A 22,479-nucleotide genomic window follows, 5' to 3' on the forward strand; every position below is an offset into this window, starting at 1 on the left:
ATATCGTTTTTAAATGTCCCGCGTATTTAAATTTGAACTTTTAATTGAAAAGTATGTGACATGATTTTTATTTTATATATATTTTATTCATTTAAAATGAATTATTTTTATTATATACATATATACATATGTATATTTTATTTATTTTATTATTTATATATATAATAGTTCCAAATTTGTCTATGATCTGTTTAGAAGTTGTATTCATCGATTTTAGATCTTTGGAAGACCAAGAATGGCGATGAGAAGAATTGAATCATCCTTTCCAAATATGGCAAAGACAAGATTAACCCACTCATCCTTTGCTTTTTTTTTAATTTTCTATCTAAAATTCGTACAATAAGGACACATTCCAGATATATGTATATAGTTTGTGAAAGTCATCGAAGGTGAGCAAGTTTGTTAACAGTATCATTCATCTATGTTCTATAAATAACAAAAGTCAATCTCTAATCTTCAATTAATTAATAAAAACAAACATTACTTTTATTCTATTGTAGATGAATATTAATATAATTATGAATTATTTATGAAAGATAAAAAAAAGTGAATCTTGTCAAGGACAAAGAAATCAGGTTAGTAATTCAAACTTTGCATTGAGTGATAGTACGTACAGGGTGTCCCAAATTTAAATGACCAAATTACGAAAGATCAATCTACATCTAAACATTTTATATCACATTATTTGGTAATTATTTATAATTTACACTGGGGACTATTACTGCATGATAAACGTATAATCTACTTAATGACCAGATAAATTTGATGAATAATTATTTTAAACTGCTACTGAATAAACTTCAAACAACATTGTTATTAGGTGTAAGTTAGATCCCTTACAATTTGAGTGATTTAAATTTGAGACACCTAGTATATACTAGCACACATCCTTATATCTCATTGATAATAACGGTATTACGATCTTTGAAGTAACAGATTTGTAGTCTCAAAGATATGTGTGTACTCCTCAGTTACTCAGCAGTACTCAATGCTTGTGCTTGAACAACTTGGTATCGTCGAACGTTTTCTCAGTTAACGAAGGAACGTTGTCTTGTGTGGATCAACAGGTGGTGTGCTAGTGATCTCCCTGACACAAGAGTGTTCCACCATCCAAGCATGGGTTAGTAATAATATTCATTTTATCATCAACACGGACGAATTATATTCATATATTTATTAATATTCCAATTTAGAATCAATTTTGTATCCTGATTTTATGACTATGATAAAAATTCTAAGATTTAGGATTAGCACAATGGGATGATCCAAAAGAAAGAAAGAAAGAATGAAATCATGAAATTTCTCAATCACTGGGAAGAGAAAGTTCCAGATGAAAGATCATATCTTTTTTTGAGATCTTCTTCAAAAACGTCATCTTTTATAAAAGATTCGTCATTTTCTAAACATTATTTCTTTTTTTTTGATGCGATCATACGTATATATATATATATCGTATATATGTATACGAGATTACGATCTATTAATTCCTGCTCTTCAGACACAGGATGTTACTGAGTAACGTTTTTACCGTTACGCACGTAGAAGAATTAATGAGATTTGTGCTTGAATTGTTTCTTTAAGTGACGTTTAGTCTCTTTCTCAAAGGCGTTATACAAATGTCTTTTGCATAATACTAAAAATATCCTATTGATGATTTAATACAGGATATTAGAATTGAACAAATACGAAGTAAGAGTTTGAGTATCTTATTTTTCATTATTTAAATTAGAATAGATAAATATAATATATATGCTTTGATATTTGAATAATTATTTTCCACGTATACTCTCGATAAATTTTCGAATATATTTTTTTCCTAAACAAAGGGTCATACGAACAAATTGTATTCTACATTTTTTATTTAATTTTTCATGTAAAACCATCCCTTGTTTCGTTATATACATATATATATCATCAATATTATAAACAGTAATTTATTTATTAATTAATAATATATATAAATATTATTAGAGTATATTTGGTAAATCTTTTAATATCGGAGTATTTAAAACATGAAATAACAAATATTTATGCTTGATAATATTTTTCAAAGAGAATATGGTCGCGATCATCGAATTCTTTATAGACCAAGAGACAGTTATCGTATCGTCGTAATCGTTGATAATTCTCGCGAGTTCGTAGAGCTACATTTATAGGGTCAGAAGGTGCAATTACATTGCAGTTATCATATTAACTCCGTTAGTCCTCGGTCGCAATCTTTCTGATTAGGCCTCGTCCTAAACTCAAATGGAGAATGAGTCTAAGGCCAGTGCATATGTCCTATTATGTTTTGCCTGCAAATGGATCGACCATTGTTGGAAAATAATTTCAAATTTTAAATTAATGTTATTATATCTATTTTATGCTTATTACGTGGAATAATCATTTATTTTCTTACCTGGAATTATATTTTTTTTGTTTTAAATATTGCAACTATAACTATGCAACTGTTCGACAATTGCGGAAAATTCTTTGAAATTAATTAGAATTGATAGAAAATTAAATTAGTTATACGTGTATGTATATAGTTCTGTGTAGAAAAATCTAATACTTAGATAATTTCGTATAGTTCGAATACTCGCAAGTAAAACATATTTTAATAAATCATATTAAAATAAATACTATAAATATATATAATAAATAATCAAATAAATATTATAAAAATTCACACTAAAATATAAAAAACATATACCCGAGTATTCGATAGATTGCATAATAATAATTCTAGTTTTTCACACTCGTCGTCCTTGTAAGAAATACAAGAAGAATTGAATCTTTGTAATAATATATATTTATATATATATGAGATAAAAGAATAATTATTAAAAAATAAAACTAGATCAACTTGTCCACGTATGACAAACATACAAAAAAAAGTAAAAAAAAAAAAGGCAAAACTTGATCTAATTTATTTTTCTATCATTTCTCATCGATTTCGATAGTTTTACAGTTAAATCATTAGTTCGTTTACGTAATGTCGAACATAAGCAATAAAAATAAGTAGATATCCTTACAACAATTTTCTTTTTTCTTTTCTTTTTTTAACGAGTTACGTTTCCTTTCGTTCCACATTTTTACGTTCGTTATTTTCTTATTATTATTATTTTCTTTTTCTATTTTCAGGAGTCACTTATGCTAGCAGTCTATTCGTCCTGCTCGCTGTAAGTGAAATGTCTTATGTATTAATGTATCACATATATGTACAACTTTCTTAAATTATTTTCTCAACTTCGTTTCGTAACGTTTCGTTACGTGCAATATATATTTCCCTTTGAACGCGCATAATTCATACGAATTTAACGATACAGAAAATTAAAAGTTAGATATATTGTTAAAATTAGCATAACTTAATGTATTTTGTATAAAATTATTCTAAAAAATATTTTTGTATGCATTGTTATAATAATTCGAATGAAATTAATTGTATAAATTTGTTGTTTTTGATTAGGTATTATTAATAACAGTGAACGGTGGCGATATAATACGTAAAAGTATAGTTTTCGACAAGAACACGCCGGACGTGTTTTATTGTCCCCAACATAAGCCAACGGGATTTGAAAAAATGATCGTAAAAGCGAAACCATTATGGAGGCTTTGTCAATTTGAGGGCAAACCTATTCCAGAGGATTACAAAAGTGATTGTTACAATGACGTAGATGAATCGGAGTACGCTTGTAAGGAAAAATACAGAATTATGGTGAGTAATCATATCTATAAGTGATTATTATTATTACTATTATTCTATAGAAAGCGTATTCTTAGCGTGGAAATATTGAAAGATTGCTGTGATAAAGTGATTATGAGAATCAAAAGCATGGCACACTTGGTTGTTGCACAGTAACAAGTTAAAAATTCATGCAAGTCGATCGAAGAGGAAGAAAGTTTTGTAAGAGTATTATAATAACATGAATTAGTATATTATTTAGTGCATTACGTGTATGTATTGTACTATATGATATTTTTATATTAAAAGAATTCTCTAAAATTTCAAGATAATTCAATTCAAAACGAAATAACACGTACTACCAAGTATTGGGTCGCCCGAAAAGTTTAAAACAGAGAAGATTTAGAGAAAAAATAATATAAAATATTAAAAATATCAATTGACCCCCGTCGAACTTTCCGGGCAACCCAAATTACATTGGGAGTGGTGCATTCGTATAAAAATATTACAAAAGGTTCAAATATGCATACACAAACAAAATCATAGATTAATGCATACATTATTACACCTTATTGAATGATATTTTATCATTTTCAGAAAGAATCCTCTTTCGAATAAACAATAAGGCAAATCTACGTTCAACAATGAGATCCATTTTCGATCGTTTGCAATGCCCTGAACATCATATCATTGCTACATGCTCATTCGTTATTCATGCGATCATCGTAACACTACGTGTAACCGCTGGTGTCGGTTTTCTTTTTTTCTTACAGAAACGAATCAAAAATGCCGAGGGAGACGGAAAAACCATTGACAACGACTACATCGAGAAATAGATGAAAATGACGATGCTGCACGGCCAATCCACGCGCAAATCCATTCAAACACTATTAAAAAAAAAAAATATTAAAAACCAAAAAAAAACAAATAAAAAACATACACGTACACACATTACATACAACAAATTATATCTTACTAATGCTCGAGCTGCGCTGTTGCAGGGTACAGTAGTGCAGTGGCAGATTAAGCGGCCCTTCTGAACTCCCAAGTTTTCAAATTTCTTTTTATTAGGGTTCGAGAAAAATTACGTTTTTTAAATAAATTTAATTGATGCGTTATAGTATGAAATTTTTATCGCTTGGGATTCCCACTTGACTTGATCCGCCACTGGTCAAATGTGTAAAATATTAATAATATAATTAATAATAATAATAATAATAATAATAATAATAATAATTGACTAGGTGGCTGAATACACATAACGAATACTAAAGTTATACTTCACCTAATCAATGGCCCGCCCGCTTCGCTTGATTATTTTTTTCTGTTTTATTTTTATTTTATTTTATTTCTTTTGATACCAATTAAATACTACTTCGTTGAACATGACAAAATAATGTAACAAATTGAATCGAATTAAATTGTATGTTTGAATACACGACGAAACGTACGATTGGAATAAGAAATATGTTTTGTGCATAATTAAAAAGAAAATAATATTTTAGTAATTTATAAACAAACAAAAAAGCATGAAATTTCTTTCTTTTCTTACAAAACCTAAAATTCCTTACAACGAAATTTATTGATTTAAAAATCAATTCATTATTCGAAGTCTTGATATTGTAATTTTTAAAAGTACATACGAAGAATTTGGAAGTGTCCTGTTTTTAATAGTACGATTTAATTTTTCATTTGTATTATTTAAAAAAGAAAAAGAAAAGGTCTCTTGTATTTTTGACATTCGATTTAAATAATAAAACTAACACCGATAGAGCTTGGCAGTTAATTATTAACTCTAAGACCCGAGGTATGGTTTCAGTAGGCATTGATGTCGCTTAATTTAATCGATCATAATTTAAATAAATTATAATAATTATCATAATTTTCCACTAGTAGTGTAGGTATAATATAATGATCGTCTATTTTTAACACAAATTCGTATAATGTTTTTAAAGCTCTTTAAAATTGTTAAATAATATTATTTTCTTTAAAAGAGAAATAAGATATTTAAATATTGTACTATACTAGCTATTGCAATCTTGTTCTTTTCTTTTTTTTTTACTGTATGAAAATAAACGAATTAATGCCACTTTTGTAAATATTTTTATCTATATCTTTTTTTGTATTTATCTATTATTATTCTAATTATAAATGCAATATGCTATACATATTGAAATTATAATATACAACAAACAGAAACTTCGGGATTTTATTCAGGAACTATTTCTACATCGGTTGGTACGTAACATTTAGATAATAATTATAATTATTTGTAAATTAAAATTGCTGATATTTATTGGATTGGTATCTTTAAATATTTTTGGTCGGTAGTTTATATAAATGTCAACATTTATAATTTAATATCAGTGCATCATGTGCATCATGTGCATCATGTGCATCACATGTTATCTTAATATGACCTTGATGCAACTTTGGCGCAATCTTGACACAACTATAAATTATGTCCATGTATTTTAAAAAAAAACAAAAGATGTTGAAAAATTCTGATCGTTTGTTTTACAAAATACTGAGAGCTTAAAAAAATATTTAAAAATACTGACTGCATAAATAAAATCAAATACAATTTTTGGAATTCATGAACAAGGAATTTGTAACAGTTTAAAAATTGTTAAAATATAAATAGTACATTAAATATAATCTATAAATTTCGTTTGTTTTAGATGAGACTCCATCCACCGGGAAGCAATACGCCATATAACGGAACACGTCTATCCAAATTTCTTACTGCCAATAAAAATGAATTCGTAAAAAAGAATAAAGTATAATTGAACTTATTCTACTATTTATTTGTTGAGCTTTGTAATTAAAGGAGAATCTTTACAATATTAAAAAAGAAAATAATTAATATATGTATATGCATCGTCTAATGAATAATTATATACATGAATAGTATAAAACTATATATAAATATTGTGTTCAATTCGTACACATAGGTATATTCAAATGTAAGAGATTTTTTAAGTAATTAATCCTACTTCTAATTGTGTAGAATTCATTTTTAATTTAAATGAAATAATTAAATAAATTTTAATAATAATTATTATTAATTATTATTTATAAAGATATTTAAAATACAAGAATTCTATACAATGGAGTTTTTTACTTTCAAGCACTACATTTTTAATATATACGATATTGTACAGTTAATTCTAACACAATTCATACATTATAGTGTTATATAAAATCATGCACTGTGAAGTTTTTCCTTTTATAATGCGAATTATATTAATAACATTATGACAATAATGGCTAGATGCCCTGCAAATACAGATTTTGCGTTAACATAAGAATAGTTATTTTTAAAATACATTCGTTTTCTCTTAATATTTTAATCTAATAACCCGTAAAAGTAGATTACAACTAAACAAACTAAATTATTAATATAAAAAATAAATTTATTAATTTTATTTTTTTATTAATAATAAAATTTAATATAAGAAAAAATGAAAATAAAAATCAAATGTAAGAAACAAATAAAAATAACAATAAAATATACAAAAGAATTATTTATTATCTATAAAAGAATCAATTTTGCCGATATTATTAATATTAAATGCAGAATATAAACTCTTTAACGGATGTAATCTTCAGTAAAATATTCGTTAGTTTAGTATTCATACCAATATATTTTGCATTTATACTGATATAACAACAATCTTTATTTTATAGAACTAGTTTTCCCCCATTGGAAGCTCTAATTTGTGCAACTTGTTCAGGAGTGAGAATTAATTTACTGCCATTCGGCAGAGCCAGGGCGTAATAATTTCCGGTTTCATTAACAACAACAACCAGTTGCGTTGGGGTGCTTTGCGTTTGCTGTGTTGATTTAATTGGCGTTATCGAAATGCAACCTTGATTTATGCGTTGCATAAATTCTTGCGGAATAATATTTTTTAAAGAACTGTTAGCAATATCATCTGGAACAGTTATCGATTCCGATAATGTCTTCTCTTTTTCATTATTTTCATTATCTATTTTCTCATTGAGAATTTCAATTTCATCATCGCTATCACTTAATATAATCAATGACGTGAACTTCTTTTTAGTTTTACTTGTACCTAAATCATCCTTAACCTTTCTTTTTTGCGATGTTGAGCTCGACGAAGCTCGTGGCATGGTACTAGGTTTTGTAATATTTTTACAATTGGATTGCAAAGTAGATTTCTTCGCCGCAATCTTTTTTACTACAGTAGGTTCATTGGACTTTTGCATTGATTGAACATTCGTGTCCATTTTTGGTGTGCTTATAATATACGATGGATGACTTACAATTTGTTGTGACGTTACTATGCAAGGTACTTGTTGAATTGGAAGAAAATTAGATTGTTGATTGTAAACAACATAGTCTGGTTGAACTTCCTGCATATAATAATGTTGTTGAAAAGTAGGTACGATATTTGGAATAATTGAATTTGGTTGTACGAAATAACTTATTTCAGGTACAGTATAATTAGTTTTACATTGATTTGATGATACGGAATCTATAATTGGCGTCTCATCTTTAATATTTAACTCCGAATGTACGCTATCTACATATCCAATCTTAGCTGCTTCTACAGGAGATACAGTTCGTACTGAATTTTCCTGTATTTGAGGATATATTATTTTCTTCGAATCAGGTGATGATTTCTTAGACAATTTCTTTAAAATATTGGGTATTTTTAAAATCTTCTCTGATTTCTGCTCTTTTCCTTCTTCTTTACTATGATTATCCTTATTATTACTACTTGATGTACCTTGTTTATCTGTATCTTGAAGTGTAGTTATTTTTTTATTCAGATTTTTTATCTGAAAAGACTTTCGTTTTTTATTATTGGCTGGAAAAGAAGAGAGAGAAAATTAAAAAGGGAAGGGTGATATTACAACATATAACAAATGCTTCAGATGTTCATTTTGATTAATTACTCACGCGAACGTTTATTTTTCCTTTTGCGAGAGCCAATTGTTGTCGTGTCTGTTTTTCGAAGAAGAGTAAGAAGTGGATGTACTGATCTGTGTGAACACATAACAAATGCTTCAGATGTTCATTTTGATTAATTACTCACGCGAACGTTTATTTTTCCTTTTGCGAGAGCCTGGTAATGTCCAATCTTGGTCTGAGTCCTCTTTCTCTGACCAATTGTTGTCGTGTCTGTTTTTCGAAGAAGAGTAAGAAGTGGATGTACTGATCTGTGTGCTGGGAGGCGTGTCGACGATCTTAAAGTTGGTCCATTCATCCAACTCGCTCTCATCGATCTCATCATATGGGTACAAATGTTCTGTGTACGAAGAAACTCCTCTTGCTCGTAGGACTCTTCGTGTTTGTTCTTCTGGAAATACATTTAATAAAGATTGCAATAAATAAGTTATCACGATAAGAAATTTATAATGGAGTACTCAACTTCATGCAAAGAGAAATAAATTATTATTCAACTGAACTAATAATTGTTGCATTTTCTGCATCCATTATAACTAAACAAACTTGAACGTGTCAGATTGATTAGAACCTGTACGACTTAAATAGGAGAAATTCACAAACATCTATCTGTAAGCAAGCATGTGTAGTAACAGTAAAAAAAAAAAAGGAAAAAAAAGGAAAAAAAAAAGAAAAGAAAAACATTGTTTACATTGAGGATAATCCTAACACATTACTTTAGTAAATTTTATTATATTTAATTTACCTCCTTCTTCTTTTCTGATGCACTCCTCGTCTTGTTGATGGTCTTGTTTGTTCTTCTCTTTGTGGTGTTCTCTTCCTTCCTGGTCTTTGTTATCTGATTTTCTATTTGTTTCTTCATTATTTGTTTCTTTGTCATTTGTTTCTTCGTTATTTGTTTCTTCGTTATTTGTTTTTTCATAATTCTTTTCTTCTCCGATTGTACATTGTTTTTCGCTCTGATTGTTTGGTGATTGGGTACGACTTCCGATACTAGTTGAGGATATGGTAATATTCGATAACGTCTGTAACGTTGATTCATCATTGGCAGTTGACAATTCATTGTCCTGTGATCCAAGAATCCACCAATTAGAGCTGACACCATTTTCACTAGACGAATCCTGATCCTCCATACTGCTACAACAAACAGTAGCTTATTTGTAATATATACTTCATAAAGATTTGAATATAAGATTGGAGAAGACGATTTTATATCACACGAACAATATATTATGTAAATTCATTGTAGCAATTTTTAGAGGTTTCAGGTTTACATTTAAGTCGGATACAACTATTCTTTAGATTTTGATGAGATGAACGTTGATGAAAAATAAATGAATTTATATTAGGCCATTAATGCGTTAAGCGTGGAACTGATTTTACTTTGTTTTTCGCTCAAGCGGAAGCGATGATCATTCGGCGGGATATTCGATTTAAAAAAGTATACATACAAAGTACAATTGCAAATGAAGTAACACCCGCATAAGAATGGCAAATGTTTTGATTGTTAACTTGAATACAAATACTGCAACTCATGCAGTAGGTATATTATAAATTAAACAGATGCAGTAAACAGGCGAACACAAACATAAGTCGCGATTATTCAAATGAGAAATTCACGCTTAACGTGTTAAGTATTAAACGTCCGATTATTCCGATTACATTCACTTCTACATTGGACATTTCATACTTAATGATCTAATATTTATGAAATGATAATTAATAACCTACTTCACAACATACCCAATTTTAAAATTCGTCCATTCCTTCAGTAACTTTGCTTTAGCTTTCTTTGTCGTATCTTTTAAAATTGTTTCAACTTCTTCAACAGATTTTAATAGGTCCTTCAATTTATTCACTAATAATTCTTCGCACGAAGGAGGGGATTCCGTCTGAAAAGTTTTAAAGTAATCAATTAATTCAAAGCTGCTAATATAAATTTTTAATGCATGAATGAATATTACATAATAGATTTTGTAAATACTTACTATGTTAGATGAAAAACTTGAAATAAGTTTCCTGAGTGTTTCAACGCTATCAGCTACAAGCAGAAAATTGGATACACCAAGTTCGTTGAGCATTATTCTAAAAGAAGCATTTTCATTCTTCACCTCAGGTTTATTTTCTATTTCTTCCGTTTTGTTGTCTATGTCTGTAATTTGTGATTCGTTACTAATATCATTGTCAAATAATTTATATTCCATTTGTAAATTTGTTTTCAATCTAAGATTTTTTCTAATGCAATTCTGCGTTTCGTCTGCTTCGAGAACCGATTCATTGTTGATGACATTCAATTTTTTGTTTGCATTTTTTATTTCTCTATTATTCGATTTTTTTCTTTTTTTATTACTGCACTTATCAGAAGTATCAGGTACATCGTTTGAAATATTCTGTATTGTATCAGTTACCGAAGTTTCAGTTTCATTTAATTTCTCATCATCCGACTTGGAAGTAAAACATGAATCTAAATCGGTGACGTCTTCGGAATTATTTGAAAATGTTTTATCCATTAATGTTGTATTTCCAGTTACTATTATCTCGTTTAATTTTTCATCATCAGTTTTCGAATTATTAGATAAATTATCTAAATTACACCTGTTTGAGTCACTATCGTTTAAAATTGATTCTGTAATATTTTCATCTTCTATTACAGTAGAACTTTCAGCATCATTTATTACATCAGTCGTATTTTCTGTTGTTACATTAGAATTAACGTGATTAATATCTATTTCTGTCTTTAATTTATTTAATAATTGATTAATTATTACAATGTCACCTTTTTCATTGGCAGGTGTAGAAAATCCTTTAAATGTACTTTCTTTAACAGTTTCATTATTCAATACATTCGTTTCGTAATCACTTGTATTGGTTGACATTGTACTTTCGTCAAACATTTTAGATGAATTTCTCATTCTTTTCTTGTCAAGATTATTTATACTTAAATTATTATTATCACTATTGCCATTATTATTATTATTATTATTATTGTTATTATTACTAGTCGAACTAGTCAAACTTAAATGTAAATCTTCACTGATAGGTCTATTTATGGCACTATTACTACAATTGCAAATATACAATTTTTTATTTACTTTCTTTCTCGCAGATTTTACTGACTTATCTTTTTTTATTTTTGGACAATATCCGTTCTGCCATCTGTTACTTTTTCTCTTTCTACTTTTCTTTACTTTTCCACCAAATGATAACGAATTATTAACCTTTTCTATTGCTTCGGATTCTGCAGTTGTCTCTACTTTTACAGGCTAAAACATATTATAATTTTAAATTAGTAAACTTATCAACAATTTTATATATGAAAAATTATGGTATATGTAATTCAACCCTTTGACTGTGTACACTGTCTAAATGTTCAGTGAACAAGCGACCGACGCGACATTTTTCTTTTTAGCGAATAGAACAACATTATTATCAAGTTTTGCTTCTGAGTGCTCTACAGTTAAAGGGTTGGTAATAAAATATTAATATACTTTTGCAGTGGAAAGAATGGTATTATTCATGCAGTGCCTATATATTCTCAATTCGGTACTGATGAATTGTGGAAAATAAATATATGTAGCCCCATGGCTATCGGTTCCTAAGATTAGTTCTTCTTGATCCTCCCATGAATGATTAGAAATTCTTTCTTGAATTATTTTCCTCGAATGCTGTAAAAAAAACAAATGGATGTTAGATTATTAATGTTAATTCTTTTTTCTTTCTCATAAAATAAATGATTATTATTATTATTATTATTGTTTTCATTACCACGAGACAATCACAAAGAGTTTTTAAAAGCCATACTCGTTGTTTAAAACTCAAATCTTCAAAATTTTTTTCAGCGAATAAAGATGGATCAGGAAAAACATTCCAGAATTCTGGTTCAACGCCGATAATCTCTAGAACCTATAAGACTTTGATCATATATCTCATGATTATCAGAGAAACATCAAATTTTACTTTCGTATGAAATAAGTTATTTATATTTAAAAAAAAAAAAAAAAAAAAAAAAAAATAAAAGAAAATGTTTAATGTAATATAAAAATATATGAAACATATTAACACTAACTTTGATGACATTCATGTGTTTTAACTGGTAATGTTTAAACCAATTGTTTAACTTATGCATTAAAATATTCGTCCAAAATTCATAGGGCATTGGTGGTACTTTATTCATTTTGGATCTGTTTGAATAGCTAAAAAGATACAAAAATAAATCAATTAATTAGATAAAGAATTTTATAATAATTACATTTAAAATATGAATAACATCGTAATGTAATGTATACCTTAATAAACATGTCATAATATTTGCTAATTGTTTAGAAGCTCTTGGTATGAGGAGCATCCTTTCCATTTCATAAATTGTTATATTGGGTACGTTTAAAATGTCTTTGGTTAAATGAAGAAATTGATAAATCTGCGGTATCTACAAAATATAATTAACAATTCATTAATTAACAAAGAAAAACATATATTAAAATAAAAAAAATAAAATAAAAGAATAATACATATATATATATATATGTTTTTTTTACTTAACAATAATGTACATACTTCCCACATTGTTTTCATTTCTTCTTTTAATTTAGTAGGAAAATAACTTTCTTCTTCCCAATTAATTTCCCTCTCCTTTCGTTTTCTATTCTTCTTAGACATTTTTTTATCGAGCTGAAATAATACAATTATCAATAAAACATCGTTAAGTCGTTAATAATTTGAAGTTTAACTAACTCCGTATAATTGGACTACGTTAAAAGTAAAAAATAAACATCGTTAAAAGGTAGATAAAATCACGTGTATATTTAAAATGTACTTTTCTATCAAGTTATTTCTTGTATAGTCATTAGGCACAGTCAGAGTAGTCGTATTATTGATATTAAATAGACGAATAGAATTATCTATTATTTATTTGAAGGTAAAACTAATGGAAATGCATTAGGAGTACAGTCGACTTATTTATTGTTAATGAATTCAAATATTTTGTCTATTGAATATCATTTGTGCATTGTTCTTAATCTTATTAACATAAATATATTCTCACTTAATTTCTCAGGCGATTAAGTGAAAAGCAATTCTTGCATCATATTTGATATTTAAAAGGAATTAAAGTATGTATATTTTTATATAAAATTATGATCTTTTTTTTTTAATTAAATAATTTCCATTGAAATGAAGGCGTGAAAAAAATTTGTTTCAAATTAAAAAATTATAAAAATATAGAACAACTAAAAAAGGGAAGTGATGAATGCGTTTCTCAATATATTCACAATTACGTAAGACAGAAATTTTCATTGTTATCTTGTTGAACGTAAACAGTTTTGTTAAAAACATGACTAGCCAAGCAGCAGCAAAAGCAGCAGAAATTCGCGTGAGGTGCGGTTAAACATCGATAAGAAAAACATGAATGTTTGTCGTGTAATTATGCTGAAGAGATCCATTAAACGTTGTCACGAAACGTTCTTTTATGCTAGTCGAACTTGTGCAATGTCATTTTCACTTGTTAAGAAAAATTATAGACAGGGAAAGTGTACTATGGATTACCCGATGGAAACTTACCACCAGGTTGAGAAAGCTTATTATTGTTTAAATTCTCCTCGATAATAATCTTTTAATTTCATTAGAAACTTTTCAATCTAATTTTACAATTCATTTTGGACCCTCTATAAGAACTATATGAAATTTGAATTAATTTAGTTTAAAACAAAATTAAAGAAAATTAAAACTATAAAAATATAAGAACAAATTCTATAAAATATATTTTATTTCTCTTATAATTAAATTATTTAAAATTTTCTTTAATTTATAAATTAATAATATGGTTTGCAAAATAAATATGATCCATATTGTTTCTAATTCATTACTTTTATCATTTTTATAAGAGTTCCTAAATTTCTGCCTAACTCGGAGATCTTAAATTATTTTATTTAATATATTATTTCTGTTTAATTATCAATGATCGATATTTCGGCGACATTAGAAACGAGCAGAAAAACAAAGGTACCATCGTAAATCATGAATACTATGTTATAAAATGTAATGTATGCATTTCATAACTCTCTACGAATCTTTTGCCATATATAAAGTTATTTTATATTATTTACGTGGAAAATTACAAAGTAGATGAGTAAATGTAGCAGAAAGAGAAAAAAAAGAGAAAAAAAACCTGTCACGTGCGTTCGCAAGTAATTGTAAAAAATAAATAATTGGTCAAGGTATCATGACGATATTAGCACTTGAATCTTATAGATTAATCGACGATGCATGCAATGACTGCAAAAATAAAATAGTAGGGGTGAGAAAAAAAGGAAAGAAATAATAAAAAAAAGCAGAAAAAGAAACGTTTCGTTATCGGTTATAAATCATGCGCTATTAATGTTCGATACGAATCATTTTGCAGTTCTTTTAGTTATATTTAAACAGTAAAGAAAAATGGAACGTTTAAATTGACTCTTGCCTTTGGAAATTTTTTAAATAATTATAATAATAATAATAATAATAAAAATAATAATAATATTAATTTTTATTTGTTGCAAGTACTTTGCTTTAAAAATGGCTACTATTTATTGGCCCCTGTATCATTAAAATATTAACAAATTATTATTTTTATTAAATTAAATACTAATATACATATATTCAGTACTTGATACTAATACACTGAAAATAAAGCTTCCTAGTTTCTCAATGCAACAAATACGATAGATCTGTACTTATCAACAAATTTATTTTATAAAATACTGATTAAAAGAATACTTGTAATGATGGTAAGGGGTTTGATGGTATCAAAATACTTGTGATTTGTACAAGATAAGATATAATTAAAAGAAGGAAAAAACCTTTTGTTAAACACAGTTATAACGAACAATCGTAATCTCGTCGCATTAAAATTGTAATCTTAAATTCTCATCATTGGTGATTACCTCTACTCGTCGTCGGGTGAAACATGGAACGCCCATGGAAAAATTATGAAAATAATAATTTTCATTTATCAACGTATCATATATATATATATGAACGTATATGTTGGAACCTTTCCTAGTCTACAAGGAGGGTAAAATCGAGCCAAGGGTAAGTACGTAAGCATCTTTCTATGAAACTTGATAAGGTGTCCTCGTCATTGTCATACCTTTAGTCAGTCGGCAACCTTCATCGGGGGTGGTTTTTCTAGGACACTTTAATATACTCCTACACATAATTCTTATATCTTTTTTGAAAGCCCCTCTTCTTTTTTTTTTTGTTCATAGAATCGTCGCGTTTACACACTTTATCGCGTGATCATCCTACACATATTTGAATGTCATCACACGTGTAGAAAGAAAGAAAAAGATAGAAATTTTTCTATAAAAACTTATCGTTCTCACGGGAAATGCTTCAATACTGATATTCGAATCTGGAAGGATATATAACAAGGTGGTGTCCATTAACAGTTGGATTTAAATACATCAAGTGATCCAAGTTATGCAGAAAGTTTGGACATAGTTAACAAATTAAGTTAACTTATTATTAATTAAAAGGTTTTTAATTTCTTTTTTTTTTATATGTATATATATATAAAAAGAATAGTTTTATATTTTTATTGAATACATTTTATTTTGGCTAGTATTTTGAAGTGGATCAGTTTAAATACTTGTAATGAAATAAATTTATAATATAAAATCATAGAATTCCTTGATGCGTTGAATTAATTTTTGATGCCACTTTGAAAATATTGGTAAAATGTTTTGCACAACTTGGATCATCCAATGTCTCTCCTTTGTAATTTATTTTCATTTCATTATTTCTCTCGTTAAAATATTAGATACAAGGTAGAATAATGCCTATCAGATGGAAAAAGTAACGTCTTCGGGGAGAAAAAAGGTTCAAGATTCACGTTGGAAACAAAAACGCGATCATATGTCAACGCGGAGGGTAGAAAAATCGAGGTATCTTGATAATCTTAAGATCCTCGATAAATCATTAATAACAAAGAAATATGAGGACTCTGCGGAATCGTTAAAAATTGTTAAACAATTGAGGGAACGTGATAATAATTCGCGTACATTACCAATTGGAAATTATAATCATAACGATAAGAACAATTATCTAAGAGATCATAGTCCCTGTCTTCCGTACACTATTAACACGGTTCATCTACAAAATCCTTACAAATCTCCTCAACGTCTCGAAGGATACGCTTTACGTGACACCAATTTAAAGGTATTGCAAATGGTTTTTTGTAATGTGTTTAATGTATACGCCTCTTTGAAGTATGGTAAATTAAAAATTTTAATTTTAAGTAGCAATCACTTCATTCTGCTTACTATAAAAATGATTTAAAATCGTATTAAAAAAAAAATACTCCCAATTCTAAAAAGTAGTAGTAATAGTAGTATTTGGAATTGGGAGTATTTCTTTTTAAGTGTTTTTAATGAAGTAAAAAAAATATATTTCATAATTCATGATAGATAATACCTAATTCAAGAAATTATATACTTTCATAATTCATCCTAATTTATTAAAACCAACATCAATCATTAATTGTCAAGCAACCCCTTGTAGGATATTAAAGAACGAAAAGGTTCCATGAAAAATGATAATTATTCAGAGATAAATACCTTTTTTTGTTAAGGGTATGTATCGATCGAGAGAATCGACACTAAGATCAAGATATAATCGGAATAATTTAGCTACGAGAGAAACGATAAGTTCTAAAAATTATGACCAAAATGAAGAAAAACGTGAAAGGTAAATGAACATTTTGTTATCTTCTTTCTCTTCTTTTTTCTTTTTTTTTAGACTTGATTGATATCTTTTTAATATAGATTAATAATTGTCTAATCTGTTTTATTTTATACTTTGAGTGTGAACAATGTACAAACGTGTTTAAAGAGTACAGAGATCAATACCATTGTAAAACAGTATTGCTTAAACAGTACTCTTCATGGCTTACGTTATGTTGGTGATTCGAAATTGTCAATTGTAGAAAGGTAAATATTAATTAGACTAATTTATGGAGAAATTTACAAATCCTCCATGAATCTAAAATCGAATAAATTTACTTTCCTATTGTTCATAGAAAAAAAATAAAAGAAAAGCTTTGTTTCTGCACAAATTGGCTAATTAATAAAAAAAAAATAAGAAAACCTAATGATACTTCAAAAGATACTAATTACAATAAACCTTTTCCTCGCAGAATATTTTGGATTATTTCTTTCACCGCCGCTGTATTAACAGCCACATATTATATCTGGTTTTTATATCAGAAGTGGGTTTCATCTCCCATAATAATTTCATTAAGTCCCGAGACTGTTTCTCTCAACGAGTTTCCATTTCCTGCGGTTACTATTTGCAATATGAATAATGTAAAAAAAAGTGAAGCAATTCGCATAGAAAATGGGTATAATAATGAATACCTTTTGATTTTATTCATTTGATTTAATTAAAAAAAAATTACTCTCCTATTGTATTTTATATTTTTTTTGTTTAGGGAAAATATACAAGAGAAATTATTGTTGGAGGATTTGTGTAATTCTGAAAATTCCTCCGTCGCTTATGATTTAGAACAAAAAGCAGTAGAATGGAACACCATGCGACATTTTATGATTAATGTAATGTAATTTTGTATTCTTTTTATTTTAAACATTGTATTATAATATTTTTATATATTTTATATTTTTTTATCAGGTATCTCAATCATGTAGTGACATGTTATATTATTGTCAATGGCGTAGCAATCAAACGGAATGTGAAAAGATTTTTAATCCTACTATGACCGACGAGGGTATTTGTTGTAACTTTAATTCTGTAAATCGTAATCATTTGTTTCACGATCCGTAAGTGGCATATCTTCTATTTCAAAACTAATTGACACAGAGAGAGCCAAGTTGTGATATATATACATATATAAATTGTTAACAAACTATATTTTATTCATTAGACGCGATTGGCCCGATTTAAATATTACTTTTTCTTTCGCTGGTATCGATTGGAATCCTGAAATTGGATACAATCAAGAAGTTCCATCGGATACTATACCATGGAGAGCTTATGGTGCTGGTCTTTATTATGGTTTAACTTTAGTTCTTGATGCTAATATTAAAGAATATTATTGCTCTTCTACAGCTAGTGCAGGCTTTAAAGTAATTATATTATTTATATTATAAAAAAGAATTGTAAGTAATAATTAATTAAAATAATTAAAATTTTTATCCTAAAAACTTGATCATAGATGCTACTACACAGTCCCGTAGAAACACCAAAAATTGCTGATTTTGGATTTGCTGTAGCTCCCGGCAAAGAAGTTAGAGTTATAGTATCTCCTAGAATATCAACAGCGAGTAAAAATATATTAACCATACCTAGGAGAAAACGAAAATGTTTTTTCACGACTGAGAGAAATCTACGTTATTACCGAACTTACACGCAAAGAAATTGTATTTTAGAATGCGAAGCTAACTTCACACAAAAAATGTGTAACTGCGTCCAATATTACATGCCAAGTAAAATCAATTCTTAATCATAGATTAATGATTATTAACAGTTAATCTTTAATATTTTTGTTTCTTATTTTTTAGAATCATCAAATACTACAATTTGTGGAAAGAAAGATGACTCATGCGCTACTACAGCACGACGAACGATGGAAGCTAGACTTTTTGATGACAATCAGTGGAATTTGACTGAAATGTAAGTATACTTTGAATGAATAATTTCTTATGTAATTATAAATCATTGTTATTTTATTTTTAGACCAAGCTGTAATTGTTGGCCAGGATGTTTCGAATTGAGTTATAACGTGGAGATATCCGATAGTAAATTGATGTCTAATTTTAATATTCAAGAAAAATATACTAAGAAGAGTAAAAAATATTTTACGCAAGTATTTTTGTTAACTCTTATTTAGTTTTACATGTTATACATATTAAATAATATAAAACAAAATATTCACCGGTTGCATTATCAATACAGTGAAAACATGGCAGTGGTTCATATCTTTTTTGTGGAATCTCAATTCACCAAATCTATGAAAAATGAACTTTTTGGATTTACAGAATTCCTTTGTAAGTAATTATTTAAAAAATGAACTAAAATGTAAAAAGTGCAACTTTGACACAAGATGCAACTCTAAACGCTGTATTATTGTAGCAAGTACCGGTGGTCTACTTGGTCTATTTATGGGATTTAGTTTTCTTTCCTTTATGGAAATATTATATTTCCTAACTTTACGATTGTGGTGTCGTTTAACAGAAAATAAAAATGCTCCATCACATACGATAGTTAGAGTACACCCTATGGATCATGATCAAGGTATAATCTACCCATTCGCACAATGAATTTCATATATGTTAATAATAAATATTATATCATTGTTATCCTAATATATTTATATACAGGTTGTCCCATTTATCTTGCATGTCTTCACTTTCCGGACTTCTATTAAAAATATTTTTTACAAACATTGTTTCACAACGAAAGAACAAACTTAAATATGATTACTGATTAAAGATAGTGTTTCTATTATTTTAATTTCTCTTTAATGTGTTCGCTACCACACTGAGGAGAAGAAAATTCCAATCGCAATATAGAATTTATTTATCATCTTGATTACTGTCGCCAATATGTAACATAGGTCTTAATGGAAATTAATGTGCGAATGTGTTAAAATACTGATTTACAATTATAATTTAATGTTATTACAACACAAGAATAAGACTAGTATTACATTTTCTAAAAATTATCATGAATATCTTAATCGTTTGATGTAATTAACTATGCATAATATTATTAGAAAAAAGAGATGACCTCATTTTTACCATGTACAAGAATATTATATGAAATATAAAAGTATATTTAAGTTTGTGTGCAATGTTGTAAATAACTTTTGTTTAAAAACATTTTTAATAGGACTTTAAAAACTGAAAGTGTACATGTAAATGGGATATCCTGTATATATATGTACACATATATTTACATATATATAAATATATATAGCCAAAATTAAGACTTTATTAGCAAAAAAATAATTCAGATATTTTTCAATTTCTTTAACCTCAAACCTTTCGCGTTAATAAAACTATTATTTAATCTAATATTTATTGAAATTTATACAATATCAGATACTTGTTTCTTCTGTAATTATTAGAAATTAGAATTTTGTTTTTTTTTTCTTATTTTAACTTACCTTTTATTACGATTTTTTCAATAAAAGGATCTTAACCACTATCCGGTGACATCTTCTTGAAATATCTCAAAGTTACTGCATTGGTAAAACAATCGATCGAATAAAACTATTTTTAATTAGAGAAAAAGTTTATGTTTGTGCCGTATACTGATGCACCTTTGTTGAGTAATATAATGTTCTTGACGCCATATTAATTCTTGTGTTCGTTCCTATCGAAATCGTAGCATCTAAATCTTTCATGTTGCGAATGCAATCATTGGCGGGAAATTTGAAATTTGTTGAAAAATTTAAAAAAAAGAAAAAAGCTTATCGCAATATATTGATACATCTAATTAATACAAAATTAATTTGTTAACAAATAACATTTTTTGATGATTGCAAATTTCGAATGGATTCGATTTTACAAAAATCAAATGTCAAATCATTCCGGAAAAAATGGCGCGCGGTTTGAAAAAATTTACGCAAGATTTCAAAAATGAAAATGTCCCGAGGACATCATTTATTATAATATCTAGAATGTCTGATATATAATCGTGCGCTAGTTGTTTTTAATCGATACGATTTCTTATCTTAAACGATATTGTTTATATTACACGTACATTCAAAATTATCATTCTATAATTATATTGACAGCAGACTAATCTAACATGACATTTTCTCTGTTATTCCTCCTTTCTTTTTTTTGTTATATCTTTTCATACAAAAAAAACCCTTTTTGTCATACATTATATATATAATTTTCCCTTGGTAGTTGCAAACTTCTACAACGAGTTTAGCTACCAAATTTTATATATATGTATATTAGCGTACTTTATTATCATGGATATTATTATGTCTTGCATGTGGTATCGTGGCTGACAATATTTCTTTTTTATTTTCTTTTATAAATTTCATCCAAATGATAAATTACATGATTTATTCCAATAATATATTTTTTTAATCTATATGACTCCTTTCTGACGTCCATAAAGGAAAGATTTTTCTACAAAACTTGTTAAACAAAATTCTCAACGCGTTGATTAAATTACATCCTACTAAAGTTATCCGAGAAATATTTCTTACAATATAGTAAAAATATTTTGTACCCGATGCTCTGAAAACTATTTACTTCATCTTCATCGTCGTCGTCGTCGTCGCCACACATCTGATCTTGTATTTACTATTTAAAAAAAGAAAAAAAATATATATATATATATAATTACAAAAAAAAGAATTAAAACAATATTACGACAAAAAAAAAGAAAAAGATCATTTGCTATTCGCTATTCAATGATATTATTTAAAGCATCTCTTTCTCTGTTTGAGTTATTATGATAGAAGACTTAAAAATACATAATGAACAGATAATTTAATAGGAACGTCTTTTATTATCAAAGGTTCGCACTTTATGCATTATTGCCCATAATAACGCGTCTTATGTAAAAGTTGATCTCGTCGCGAAAAAATCGCTCTGATTGAATTAAAAAAATTAATGAAATTGCGTACATTATACATAATATACAACTCCTTTTGTTCTACAGTATTATTATTATTAATATTATTATTATTATTATTATTATTATTTTATTATTATTTATTATTAATATTATCATTATTATTATTATTATTATTATTATATTAATATTATTATTAATATTATCGTTATGATTTGAAACACCGTATTTTTTTAATGATCATACGTATGTTCCCTTCACGATCAAATTTGTACATATAGTTAGCTTT

General features: G+C 27.4%; 3 protein-coding genes across 8 annotated transcripts; 2 read left to right on the top strand and 1 right to left on the bottom strand.

Annotated features, from left to right (window-relative positions):
• Nucleotides 1–952: 952 nt before the first annotated feature.
• On the top strand, nucleotides 953–6,869 carry LOC122515266. 2 transcript variants are annotated; one of them, XM_043632551.1, is made up of 4 exons: nucleotides 953–1,120; nucleotides 3,124–3,161; nucleotides 3,449–3,697; nucleotides 6,346–6,869. In XM_043632551.1, the coding sequence occupies exons 1-4, from the start codon at nucleotides 1,117–1,119 to the stop codon at nucleotides 6,448–6,450; spliced, it is 396 nt and encodes a 131-aa protein (XP_043488486.1). In that variant the 5' UTR covers nucleotides 953–1,116; the 3' UTR covers nucleotides 6,451–6,869. The 2 variants fall into 2 exon arrangements, with proteins under 2 accessions (XP_043488486.1, XP_043488485.1); XM_043632550.1 differs by lacking the exon at nucleotides 6,346–6,869 and adding an exon at nucleotides 4,438–5,035 and having other exon boundaries at nucleotides 964–1,120.
• Nucleotides 6,870–7,291: 422 nt separating this feature from the next.
• Nucleotides 7,292–21,000, bottom strand: LOC122515268 (probable serine/threonine-protein kinase DDB_G0282963). 5 transcript variants are annotated; one of them, XM_043632557.1, is made up of 12 exons: nucleotides 20,758–20,999; nucleotides 13,155–13,268; nucleotides 12,887–13,026; nucleotides 12,667–12,793; nucleotides 12,366–12,503; nucleotides 12,089–12,265; nucleotides 11,377–11,863; nucleotides 10,589–11,292; nucleotides 10,332–10,492; nucleotides 9,346–9,737; nucleotides 8,731–8,994; nucleotides 7,292–8,502 (listed from the first exon to the last, which is right to left on the bottom strand). In XM_043632557.1, exons 2-12 carry the CDS (start codon nucleotides 13,254–13,256, stop codon nucleotides 7,349–7,351), a joined length of 3,846 nt encoding a protein of 1,281 aa, XP_043488492.1. In that variant the 5' UTR covers nucleotides 13,257–13,268; nucleotides 20,758–20,999; the 3' UTR covers nucleotides 7,292–7,348. The 5 variants fall into 5 exon arrangements, with proteins under 5 accessions (XP_043488492.1, XP_043488489.1, XP_043488491.1 ...); XM_043632554.1 differs by having other exon boundaries at nucleotides 8,731–8,991; nucleotides 10,589–11,863; nucleotides 20,758–21,000; XM_043632556.1 differs by having other exon boundaries at nucleotides 9,346–9,734; nucleotides 10,344–10,492; nucleotides 10,589–11,863.
• LOC122515315 (pickpocket protein 28-like) lies at nucleotides 16,422–19,954 on the top strand. Its single transcript, XM_043632630.1, has 12 exons — nucleotides 16,422–16,793; nucleotides 17,206–17,321; nucleotides 17,438–17,563; nucleotides 17,770–17,973; nucleotides 18,064–18,184; nucleotides 18,261–18,409; nucleotides 18,514–18,715; nucleotides 18,805–19,075; nucleotides 19,151–19,262; nucleotides 19,326–19,451; nucleotides 19,545–19,636; nucleotides 19,722–19,954. The coding sequence occupies exons 1-12, from the start codon at nucleotides 16,422–16,424 to the stop codon at nucleotides 19,907–19,909; spliced, it is 2,079 nt and encodes a 692-aa protein (XP_043488565.1). The 3' UTR covers nucleotides 19,910–19,954.
• Nucleotides 21,001–22,479: the final 1,479 nt, after the last annotated feature.

The sequence above is a fragment of the Polistes fuscatus genome, unplaced genomic scaffold (assembly GCF_010416935.1).
Source record: "Polistes fuscatus isolate 324 unplaced genomic scaffold, CU_Pfus_HIC Scaffold17, whole genome shotgun sequence".
Classification (NCBI taxonomy): domain Eukaryota; kingdom Metazoa; phylum Arthropoda; class Insecta; order Hymenoptera; family Vespidae; genus Polistes; species Polistes fuscatus.

Bases quoted from the DNA above. Each gene is read 5' to 3' on its own strand.
- LOC122515266 (XM_043632551.1), top strand. The intron at 3,162-3,448 runs GTAAGTGAAATG...GTTTTTGATTAG, and splicing joins GTCTATTCGTCCTGCTCGCT to GTATTATTAATAACAGTGAA. The intron at 3,698-6,345 runs GTGAGTAATCAT...CGTTTGTTTTAG, and splicing joins AGGAAAAATACAGAATTATG to ATGAGACTCCATCCACCGGG.
- LOC122515268 (XM_043632553.1), bottom strand. From the start codon at position 13,256: ATGTCTAAGAAGAATAGAAAACGAAAGGAGAGGGAAATTAATTGGGAA. The intron at 12,266-12,365 runs GTAATGAAAACA...TTTTTTTTACAG, and splicing joins CTCTTTGTGATTGTCTCGTG to CATTCGAGGAAAATAATTCA. The intron at 11,864-12,088 runs GTATATTAATAT...AATATGTTTTAG, and splicing joins CCATTCTTTCCACTGCAAAA to CCTGTAAAAGTAGAGACAAC.
- LOC122515315 (XM_043632630.1), top strand. From the start codon at position 16,422: ATGGAAAAAGTAACGTCTTCGGGGAGAAAAAAGGTTCAAGATTCACGT. The intron at 18,716-18,804 runs GTAATTATATTA...ACTTGATCATAG, and splicing joins CAGCTAGTGCAGGCTTTAAA to ATGCTACTACACAGTCCCGT. The intron at 19,076-19,150 runs GTAAAATCAATT...CTTATTTTTTAG, and splicing joins CGTCCAATATTACATGCCAA to AATCATCAAATACTACAATT.